At 39.0% G+C, this 12,027-nt stretch overlaps 1 protein-coding gene across 1 annotated transcript; it reads right to left on the bottom strand.

Annotated features, from left to right (window-relative positions):
- Nucleotides 1–246: 246 nt before the first annotated feature.
- On the bottom strand, nucleotides 247–2,345 carry LOC100400489 (C-X-C motif chemokine 2). The gene is made up of 4 exons (XM_002745753.7): nucleotides 2,185–2,345; nucleotides 1,963–2,086; nucleotides 1,763–1,846; nucleotides 247–947 (listed from the first exon to the last, which is right to left on the bottom strand). Exons 1-4 carry the CDS (start codon nucleotides 2,282–2,284, stop codon nucleotides 932–934), a joined length of 324 nt encoding a protein of 107 aa, XP_002745799.3. The 5' UTR covers nucleotides 2,285–2,345; the 3' UTR covers nucleotides 247–931.
- Nucleotides 2,346–12,027: the final 9,682 nt, after the last annotated feature.

Genomic DNA, 12,027 nt, shown 5'->3' with positions numbered 1-12,027 from the left:
CAATATGTATCAGTGAATCTCCCATCAGGGGCAAGACCACAGTTTGGTAAAGCACATTCTTTACTAGGTGAGAGCCAAGGGGAGAGACAGCAATCAACACATGAAATTAGGCATAATTCATTGTTTGATTTATCTGTATAGCAGATTGAAAGCTCAGAAAAAAAAACTTCGAGAAATAAATATTGATATAAATCATCAGATTTTCAGCAAAGATAGTCCTTGTTTCCCCCCAAAATAAAAGAAACATTTAGCATTTTAAAATATTTTATTTTCATGTCTTTTGTGAAAACATCAATAAATATCAAAAAACAAACAATGCATAATTAACATTAAAAAAGGCAGTATGCCTTACAAGGTAGACATAAAATGTCCAAGGGATATTTAGAACATTTTAGTTCTTAAAGCTTCAACATGAGAAATGTTGACCACACACTGTGAAATCTTTTCAATAAATAACAATAGACATTCATCTTTACAGTTAAAAAATAAATACATATACACTCCCCTGCCTTCACATTAATCTCACTGGTCATTTGCTTGGATTCCCCCAGCCTCTATCACAGTGGCTGACATGTTGTGGGTTCCTCAAAAATATTAGCATAATGACTACAGAATATCTGCAAACCATCTCTACCTTCAAATTAAATAGGAATCAGTATTTAACTAACTTGGCTTTGACATAAAATAAACCATAAATATAATGGGACAGTGTGCAAGTAGATTCAATAATATTCTTAATATTAACATAGAATCTTCAAAAACAAACAAACAAATAAATAAATAAATAGTAAACTTCTCCTAAGCGATGCTCAAACACATTAGGTGCAGTCCAGGTGGCCTCTGCAGCTGTGTCTCTCTTTCCTCTCCTGGTCCTATAAGGGCAGGGCCTCCCTCAGGAACAGCCACCAATGAGCTTCCTCCTTCCTTCTGGTCAGTTGGATTTGCCACTGTAATGAGAAAATAGGTGCCCTGAGTAGGTGCTCAGGAAAGCGGACTGTACAACACTGGTCTCCTGTCCTGTGCCGCCAGGCTCTAGAGTTTTCTGAAGGCAGTTTCCCCAGACTGGCACCCAAGTGGCTACCATCGGTTACAGCTGTGTTGTGTGGCAGGGACCGCTAGGCTTGGGATGCTCTTTTAGGAATTGGGGTGGGGCGGGGGTGTTGGTCTCCACTGTATTATTGGTTTAAAAACAGCAAGAACCTGCTGCTCTCTGTTATACTAGGCCTCACTTAAGCCTCACAGCAACCTCATGATGTCGCTACTGTTATTTTCACTGTTACTAAGTCTCAGATAAACTAATTGGCTTTGAGTGACATGGCTAATAGGTGGTGGCACCCAGATATGTACCCGGTGCAATATCATTGTGAAATCTCTGCTCTTCACCCTTAAACTTTTACAAAAAACCAGGAGTCTGCTTTTCAGGTCTGAAGTTCAACAGGAACTAGGGGAAATGAAGTCTGTGTTTATAAACAGGTAGAAAGCACTTCAGCACAACTGGGAAACTCTAATGAGAAATTAAATGAAGGCAGTTTTACCTGCATTCAAGAAAGAGGGAAGAACCTGGGTGGGGACCGCGGGCACTGGGAATATCCTCTGGCACCAGAGCAGATTAATAACCTTCTTGGCAACTTTGTAAAAAATAATAATTTTTTCAGTGCTTCAGCTAACCCTTGGGTTTTCCTGATTTACTATTTCGGGACCAGATGCCAGTTTTTCTAACCAACGGCTCTAGTCGACTGTGTACATGGAAACCATAACTCACCTGTTCAGAATCTTTTCGATGATTTTCTTAACCATGGGGGATGCGGGGTTCAGACAAGCTTTCTGCCCATTCTTGAGTGTGGCTCTGCAGAGAGAAGGGAATCCGTGAGGCAGGAGGTCGGGCTAGGGACAGGGTTGCGGCAACGGGAGGGTCTGGGCCCGGCGGTGGCAGCGGCAGCGGCAGCGCGGGGCGGGACTTACATGACTTCGGTTTGGTCGCAGTGGGGTCCCGGTTGCTTCACTTCCACACTTTGGATGTTCTTGAGGTGAATTCCCTGCAGGGTCTGCAGACAATGGCAGCGCAGTTCATTGGCCAGGGGAGCTCCTAGGGAAGAAGGGACTCACTGATTGAGCGGGGCCGTCGGCGGGGGCGCCCACCCCTGCCGCGTCCCGCCCCGGGGTCCCCAGGACGCCAGGACTCACCTGCTGCGCGCCGGCCGGCGGCCACCAGGAGCAGGAGCAGCAGCGCCGCCCGCAGGAGCCGGGGGTTACTGGAGTCGGCGGAGAGCGCGGCGCGGGCCATGGGGCTCAGCAGGCGGGTCTGGCGGCGGTGCGAGGAGCGGGAGAGTGGCCCGGGATTTGTGACTCCCGGCGATCGGCGAATCCCTTTTATTCATGTTTGGGGCTGGAAATCCCGGAGCGCCCTGGCCAGGGAATTTCCCGGAGCTGCTGGTCGATCCAGAGTCCGGAAGGAAAGCACAGGCCCCGCCTCTGGGGCGGAGTGGGGTCGGGTCACTCACGAGTGACGGCCGAGTCTGGCTGTCTTTCGTAACCCCCGCCAACCGTGGGGTGTTCGCTTTCTGCCCCAAATCCCTGAAGGGGGAGCGAGAGCCCGCCGCTCTCAGAGAAACGGAGATACAGCCTGCGAGGGGCGCTTCGTGAACCCAGCGCGCCGCGTGGTGCTTCGGATCCCTTAGACACACGGAGGGACCGCGCTACATCCTGAGGAGGGGAGGGAAGAGTTACTTCTCTGAAAGACTTTTCAGTTGCTGGGACTGGAAGAGTTAGGGCAAGAACTACCGCAGTATCTATCCTGTCTTTAGTTTGGGTTTTGCAGATTTCATTCATCTTTGAAATAAACGAGTCTTTAACAATACATCTGTCATTTCAAATTAGGCGTAAGAGCTTTAGTCTTCTTCCTGGTGCTTTATGATCTTAAAAACAAATTACCAGTCTGTGTGTGTGTGTGTGCGCGTGTGTGTGTGTTTAATGTAGGGGTTGGGGGCAGGAACAGACCATTGCCAAGGGTCAATTCAGTATTTAATTTAGTACACAGTTTTGCAATCTCCCATCTTTCCCCTCTTTGAAACCTTGGAACATCTCGAACTCTAGTAATTCCAGTAGCATCACTTTTTTGTTGTATGGGAGGCTGTGTTTTGATCCATGGTAATCACTGGGGAGCTACAAAGGGCCTGGTGGGCTCTAGTGGTCTACCTTTTCTAGTACTGTCCCTGGGCCTTAGACACCAGAAAGGGAGCAGAGAATGAGCCTCTGCTTGTTTACTCCTCTAAGCACAAGCAGACGCTTCTGATATATATATACTAGATTACTAATATAATTGCATTACCATGCCATCTGTATTTACCAGCATCCTGGGATTGGTTCCCTTTAGAGAAACAGCTATGAAGGAAGTTTTAGTTGTAGAGGAATGTCAGTAAAGCATTTCCAAGCCTGTTTAGCTGATGCCTTCTCACTGCATTACTGACTTTTCACCATCAATTTCAATGCCCCACTCCCTTTGAAAATTAAGCTATAAGCCTACAATACTCTGTCTTAATTATTGGTGGTGGATGCAGACTTCAGGGATATGTGAGATACTCTGTCACTGCTATAAGAAGGGCTGGGAATGGCCGGAGAATAAAGAAGCAGGGCTGCTTTAGGAATAGAGTGTTCCCTAGATGCCCTGCTGTAGAGATCACTTACTTGATAAGGCTTTCAGGGTTGAAGTCTCAACTAACTTGCTTCATGATCCTTGGTAATTTGAGCTTTATTTGCTCATGTTTCTCCCCTGTAGAAGAGCTTAAAATAGTGCCTGCCTCACAGGGTTGTTAGAAATATTTATTGTTAACATGTGTAAACCATAGTACATGTGAAGTGTTATGTAAATATTTGTTAAATAACAAAACAAAAGTGGTGTTTTACAACCTTACTGTCATAGGCTGAATGTTTGTGTCTCCAAATTCAGATCTTGAAGGCTTGACTCCCTTATGTGCTAATATTAGAAGACGGAATCAGGGTAAGTAATTAGGTTTAGATGAGTTTATGAAGGTATGGCTCCCATGATGGGATAAATGTCATTATAATAAGAGATCAGTGAGCTTTCAGTCTTTGGCTCTCTCTCCCTTTCTGCATTATGAGGACACAAGAAGGCCACCATCTGTAAACTGAGAGAGGGCCCTCACCAAGCATGAAATCTGCCAGCATCTTAATCTTGGACTCCCCAGTCTCCAGAACTGTGAAATAATTTTTGTTTAAGCCACCTAGCCTATGGAATTCTGTTATAGCAGCTCAAACTGACTAAGACACTTAATTAAACAGAACCACTCTGGTAAATTCTTATGAATACAGAAAAAAAAAAAGAAAGAAATATTTCCAAAGAAACATCTTCTAATTTATCTTTAAAATTTTTCAGTATCAGAAATTTTAAAGAAGCATGCATTTATATTCTTATGGCATATTAGAATAATTTTCGATCTATTGCTTGTTTGAAATTTTAGTTTCAATCACTTTACATATAAAATAAAAATGAGAGTAAAGTTCTACCCAATCCATTTATTAGAAACGATTTATGAAATGACTCTGCCTTGGGCATTAACAGCTAGCTGCCCAAACTTCTTTATTTTGTGCTAAAGAATTAAACAACAATAGGAAACATCTGCTTTTAATAATTGCCAGACCCATCCCAAAGTATTGATGTGAGTAAATACTCAGAAAGAGTAAAATTTCTATTTATCCACAGCAACAGCCACCCCAAAACATGAGAAATTTCAAGAATCAGCTCATCATTTGTGGAATTATGTATGTTACTCCTAGAACTTGTTTACTAAAAATTATTCGCTTTTGAAAGGGAAGTAGAATTCTTTTTCTTTTCTTAATATACCACTTTCTACGATAAAACTTATGACAAAATGATACCAAGCTTCTGAAGGTTTTAGGAGCACTGGTGTTCTGAAATCTACCATAATAAATCCCTTCTTGTCTTAACAAAGTTGAGTGCCACTGTTATAGGCACAAGTTGTAAACCCATGCAATTACTAACACAAAGATACTGTCTCTAAAACGGAAGCACAGTTTCCTAAATTCCATTCTCTTCTTTAATTTTTATTGTATCTTTCAGATTTAACTAGTACAATCTAATATACTTGCAAAATCTGGGCTTACTGCTCTATGCCGAGCACTGGCATTCTTGCTAATTGGGCAGCAAAATGAGTGGTGTGGCTCTGCTTTACCCTGACTTGCCTTGAAGACTTTCCTGATATAATTGCCAGCATAAATCTTATTCCTCTAGAGGAACAGATTAGAAAGATAAATAAGAATTACAACTGATTTTAGAGGTAGATCTATGGGGTGGAGATATGGGACTCTGAAATTACAGAATAGAAGACAGATAACAGGATTGATGATAAGACTTGATAGTCCTTACTCTATGCTTAGTGATTCCTTTGCTTTCAAGTTTTGCTGCCACCCATACAAAGTGGACAGTGGTGCAACCCCTTTGTTGTGTCTGACTCCATGAAGAAATACATAATTGACTTAGTAACATACTATGTGTATTTCTTGCTATTTTTTTCCACTAAAGAAAGAGATAAGGCAGCCTCTCAATGACCAGAGCCTAGGAATACTTCATAGTATTATAAACATAGCAGCTGACATGTTCTGTAGGGTTTTGTGATTTTTTTTGAAAACGTGGTTTAATTGTGTTAAATTTTTCCTTACTGGCTCTGGCACCCCAGCTTTGGGTAGTGGTACTGCTAAAGAAAACCTCTTGCTTGTCTGTGGTTCTTTAATGGGTTGCTTGTTAGCTCAGGGTTTGTGGCCACCACACATTGAAACGTGCTCTGGAGATAAAGCACTAAGAGAAGGGAAGTAATAATTATTTATTAGATTTTAATTCTTGATTAGATGCAGTGTCTGAGATTTTCAGTGCACTGTCATTTTAATAATTTCAAGAATGCTGGGAGGCTGGTATCATGAGTCTTATTTTATAGGTAAGGAAACTGGAGTACAAGGTCTTAGAGGTGGAATTAAATTCAAATCCAAGACTGACTCAGAAGCTCATAGGTTTAAAGCCAGTCTTTCTCTAGACAAGGAAGGAAGTGACTGGGGAAGAAAAGGACACATGGAAGAATCTTAATTAAGTCTATGGAAGAGATTTTAGTATTTTTCAACTTTCCCAGAAAATAATGCATTTATTAAAATATTTAATACCATTTGGATTGGGAACCAAACAGACTTGTAGAAGTGACGACAACTAGTAGCCCCCAGAGTCCCAGCAGCCCAGAGAACCTTCTGCTTATTGTGCCATCAGCTGCAAAATTCACTCCATGAAGTTCCCAATGACTCCCGACACCATATCAGAACCTGACATCAAGATTGAAGGCAGGGTGGGAGTGGTATCTCCCACCTGTAATTCCAGCACTCTGAGAAGCCAAGGTAGTAGGATAACTTGACGCCAGCAGTTCAAAACCAGCCTGAGCAAGGTAGTGGAACCTTGTCTCTATTAAATTATAAAAAAAAAAAAAAGATTGAAGGCAGATGGTAGCGTAGGTAAAAGATTTAGCTAAGCGTCTTACCTCTAGCAGCTCTCAAAGTATCTTAGAAGACACTAATGAGAATGGAAATACCACTATAAACTGTTAAAGCTTGGTTCTGTCATCAAGAGACTAGAGTAATACTTCAATACGTATAAACTACAAGTCATAACCCACTAGAGGGTCATAAAGTCAATTGTGTGGGTTGTAACCAGTATTTAAAAATACAATGGAATAAAATATAATAGGATAGAATTTTAAAATACATACGCCATAATGCATCACATATTGTTAGTTAAACTGTTATGACACTTTTGTGTCTTATTCACATGGGTAACTGTGTAAAACTAAACATTTGTCGCACAAGATTAAAAAAAAGAACTTCCAGGAGTAAAAATATTCCTTCAGAGATGTTAATATATTGATCAGGGCTGTGACTATATAATAAGTTCCCATTTTGTAGATAGTATCTGTTGAGAATTTCCAATCAAGAAAAGAAGAGTTGAAGCACATTCTATTTTAATTTCATCACTCCCCAAAACTTTACACAACAGGCAGCTACAGTAAATTGCTGCATAATCTGAGCTTTTTCCAGCAGAAATGCCAGCTTCGGAGGTCCTTGCTGATAAGGGTGGCTGCTTGGCAGTGTTCTCAGCAGAGTTAAAAGATTAACATAGCACCAATGTTGGTTCATTTAGCAGAATTTGTTTCAGTCCTTTGGTCAGTTGGGCCACACCAACGAATTATTATATTCAGCTATGAATGTTGCTTGTGGCAGGTACAAAAGGGAAATAAGGAAAAAATTAAGCATTAATACTTTGCCACTGGTATCCCACTTCCTTGTGTGTTAGTTTTTAAAAAAATAATTGAAGTATTTGTTCAGTTTTAACATTCTTTGCTTATTTTTGCCAAAATCTTTGCCTTTGCTAAATGTCTAACCCAACTTACCAAATTGTCTATGATAGTACACAAAATAGCAATATGCTAACATTAAAATTATAATTATGAATAATTAATAATAATTAAAATGTTATTTTATGCATTTTATATCTGGAAGAGGGCTGAGATTGTGCATGTGTGTGTGTGTGTGTGTGTCTGTAACATCTCCTTACACACAGATACAAACTCAAGAGATAGATACCAAAAATATACCCATTTTTCACATTATGAAACCAAGCTATCTGCCATACTAAAAAATTTGGAACTCAAAATGTGGGTGAAAGAGAAACTTTGAATGTTTATACGTAAGTGTATTGTATTTGTATTTTAGCAAAATAACTCTTGTGGCATTGAAAATAAAATGTAGGGGAAATATTTAGGTTACTTGGGATAAATTTGATCCTTTCTAGATTGTTTCTAAGATTTCTTATTGTGGCTTCAGAATACCCTTCAGTCTTGGATTAATTTGACCCCCATCACTGAGGCAATACCTTTCTGAGAACTGCACATTTGAGCCTGAAGCATGCTTTGACTATTTTAAGACCAATATTAATCCTGTATGCTAATAATGTAATCACATTCTTTGTTTCTATTATAGAATTTTGTTGAATTCAATAGCATATATAAATTATTTGTTGGATACAAATTGAAACTCTTTGGACTACGAGGAGTTTCCGTAATAATGTATTTAGCTGGGATGTAATCCTTTTCTTTTACATCTTTATACTCATTTTTACATCTTTATACTCATGCATACATATCCATGATAAAAATAGAAAGAAAATACAGTTTTGTGAGATAAAACATTATACCTCTCTTGTATACCTGCAACAATTACACTTGGATTTTAAGGTCCCAACAGTCCCTTACAAAAGTCTAATCTCTACTGTCCTTCAATTCCTTTCCTTTAAATCAGATTAAATTTGACCATGTGCTTTTATTCCACCAAGGAGAAAACTACTCAATCTCAATCATTATTGTAGCTCGCAGACCACACTCTCTGAAAGTAAAAAAGGTCCCAAAGGATTTATGGGGAGCAAAATACTTAGGGCCGTCCAGCTGTACTTTGGCTTATACTTGTTTTCCATAAAAGGATAAAAACTGACGTGGTCATTTTAAGTGCAGCACTGTGCAGCTTTTATCCATTGCATAGCACAGAAATCTTTGCTAAGGTTGGTAACACCAGTGCTTGCTAGTCTCTTAAGTACAAATACAGTCATGCTTCCAGAGTCCTGTCACCTCCCTGGAAGGAGAGAGCAGCGAGGAGAAACAAAATTGTTCATTTTGGCAGTGTGTGAAACATTGTGACTGCCTCTTTTCCCTTCCCACTCCTCCATCCCTCTGCACCCAGCCAAGGAACAGATGAAGGATAGCTCATGAGTTCAAAAAGAAGGGGAGACCTTGAGAGTGGTAAGAAAAATAAAATAAAATAATGAAAGATTCTCAAGAGAGGGAAAAGAGGCACATCTAAGGAATTTGAGGTTACTTAGCTAACTTTGAAAGTCTGGCCAACTGGTAATCCAAGATTCAGGAATGAAGATTTTGAAATGAGAAATAAAATTAAAGTAGCTGAAATGGTGAAATGGAGAATAGGAGCTACTTCTGTGCTCCAGAACCCTTCTGGTTCTACATTTTCTTCTTGCCTCATTCAGTTGTTTACCAAACTAACATTCAGGCTATGTGGGACATTGACTACACTGTCTCTCCTCTTCCTCAGTGCAGTTCTAAGGTTACACATATACTCAACCACTGGACTTATTTCTTAAATGGCAACCGTATTTCCAGGATTGAGGGAAACACTGAGATCCAGAAATCAAAGTGTCTATTTCTTCCCTCACAAGAGACACTCTGGTTGAGCAGACAGAGATGTCACAGGTGATAATAACCCAGTGTTTATGCCAGACATTACATATGATTACTGGGGATATGTAAGGAACTGGAAATAAAAAAAAGGGTAAAATACTGAACTTGTTCTTAAAGTGCATACATTCTAAAATGTAGAAAAGACAATTAAAAAAAAAAAGGGTATCATGTTATATGGGGTCCATTACTGCTCTTAGACCCAGGAAAGAAGGTCCCCCTGTCCTGAGCCTAAGCTTCAGAAGATCTTTCACAACCTTGCAAAAAAACCACAAATGTACTAGAGAACTCGGGGACACTTCTGCCACCTGAGGAACTAGACCCTAGTGTGGGCACCAAATGATCCTTAATCTCCTAAACTTACTTGATACTAGATATTCACTCTCTTGATTCACAAAATTCAGGCCCAAGGCTGAGATCCCAGAGGGACATAGCGGGGAGCCTAAAGAATAATGATGGTGGTGGTTGAGCTCCCTTCTATCCTCTTTGGCTCTGGAATGCCTACAAAGAGCTCAACGTATGTTTGCAGACCAACATTTGCACAAGGAACTTGGCCTAAGAAGCTTGGAAAAAGTCAAGAGGACCACGTATCCTTACTGCCAACTATTTCCACATTTTCCACATCTTTTTCTGAGATTAGTTAATAAGCATGACCCTAAGAAATCAGTCCACCAGATGCTTTCTAATTGATTCTGAAACCTCAGTGTCTAGGTAACTAACCACGAATGACATATTACAATGTGTGAATATAGCATCAAATGTTGCATGCTTTGTTTCTATATCTAAGTAATGCTTTAGGAATCTTATTGTCACTGCATTAGAAGAGTGAAATCTCTCCAAATTTAAGTGAATTATAAATAAATGTAAGAATTAAATGATTCAAGCATCATTAAAATGGCACTATTGTTTATAGAGCAAAAATAATGTGGACAATTTCAATTATAAAAATGTAATTACTTATTTTGCTGGTGAAGAAAAAAAATTAATATAATAAATATATATATATATGCACCCTCACATTCCCTAATAACAGAATACCCAGATATGGAATTACAAATTCACTTACCTCTGATATTTTGCTGATTCTCATCATATATAATCCATAGCTTTATATATTTTTAAAACATTATTAACATACAGTCATGTGTCACATGAAGATCAGAATACATTCTGCAAAGTCTGTCATTAGGGTGTTTGTTCCTTGTGTGACCATCATAGAGTATGCTTATGCAAACCCAGATGGTATAGCCTACTCCACACCTATGCTAGAAGCTCTATTCTATTCTCCTAGGCTACAAGGTTGTACAGCATGTTACTGTACTAAATACTGTAGGCAACTGTAACCAATAGTATTTAAACATATCTAAACACACAAAGTATACAGTAAATATATATTAATAGTACTGCAATCTCATGGGCTCACCATTGTGTAGTTCACCAAAATATCATTATGCAGCGCATGACTGTATATCTGTGAAGACAGGAAGATAGAACTCATTTTATTTAACATTTTGTTAGCTAGTTAAGAAAACATTAAATATTTAGACAGAGAAACATGGGCCTGAGTTGTCTCTCTCAAGATTCCACAGTTGTTAGATATGACCTCATGAAGCATTGAAGGAGTACATATGGAAGAAAATTCTGAAAAATTATTCTAAAACAGATGACTGAAAAGATGAATTTGGGAAAAAAATCTAGGTAATTATAACATATTTCAATTTGTACTAACTTTGATACCCCCTCAAAGGAATTTTTATGTTTCTGAAACAAGAATTACTTCTATATTTATCTACACATAGAGTTCATTTTATAAATGCTTAAAACACAACAGAGCTTAATAAATTGAATAGGGCATACTTGGGAAAGAAAGGAGAGTGTAAATAATATATTTCAATAGTTATATCTGGTGTAAAAGCCATTAATTTTAACTAAAATTAACATTTTAATTAAAGCCATTTTATAATAACATAGGAAAATAGAACATGATTAAGAAAAACAAAGAATCAGTATTTCTTGATTCTTTAATAGGTCTTTGAAAAACTACAACTACAAGGAAAACCCACTTTTTGATGGTTTAATATCCTGTTCCACTATGCTGACATTTGTCGAGGCACTTAAATTGTTTGGTTAAAAAAAATCCTGTTTCCCCACTACTAATTCAAAGAATATGCTTATGTTTGTTCATTGAAGAGTTTCTAAATGTTAGAATTTCAGCAGCAGGAAATTCATTTCTCAAGTTGCACTTTTCACATAAGAGGCAACAAATTGCTCATGTGTTAATAGGCTGACAGCTATTGTTATTTCCTGGTGGGACACTTTCACAGAAGAAAAGAAGGCTGAACACCAGGTACTGTTCATCATGTGTTTTGGGATACATTTTTGAAGGTCCGAGGTTTACACTGAATTTATAAAGCAAGCCATTGAATCAAATAGAGAGAAATCTAGATTCTAGAACAAGGTTATGGAGTCAGAGGGTTGTGCCAACAGTGTCTGCTATGCTGAACCTTTAGCTACAACTTCTCTCTCACATTCACTGAGTCAGAAAATGTTATTTTGTGAGCTGTAGGTACTTGTCAGGTTTATGGCTCAACAAACTGAAATATTAGCCAAATGAAATATTGTTGAGCAATTCAGGCTGCTCACTCATAGCACATACAGGGTTGAATATAGTCACTGTACCTTCAAATCTGCTGGTCATGACTCCACTAAGAACCGC

This window comes from Callithrix jacchus, chromosome 3 (genome assembly GCF_049354715.1).
Source record: "Callithrix jacchus isolate 240 chromosome 3, calJac240_pri, whole genome shotgun sequence".
In the NCBI taxonomy this organism is placed as follows: Eukaryota; Metazoa; Chordata; class Mammalia; order Primates; family Cebidae; genus Callithrix; species Callithrix jacchus.
Note: the sequence above shows the minus strand (reverse complement) of the source record. Positions and strands in the feature narration are given on the sequence as shown.

Bases quoted from the DNA above. Each gene is read 5' to 3' on its own strand.
- LOC100400489 (XM_002745753.7), bottom strand. From the start codon at position 2,284: ATGGCCCGCGCCGCGCTCTCCGCCGACTCCAGTAACCCCCGGCTCCTG. The intron at 2,087-2,184 runs GTGAGTCCTGGC...CTTCTTCCCTAG, and splicing joins CGCCGGCCGGCGCGCAGCAG to GAGCTCCCCTGGCCAATGAA. The intron at 1,847-1,962 runs GTAAGTCCCGCC...TTCTCTCTGCAG, and splicing joins TGCGACCAAACCGAAGTCAT to AGCCACACTCAAGAATGGGC.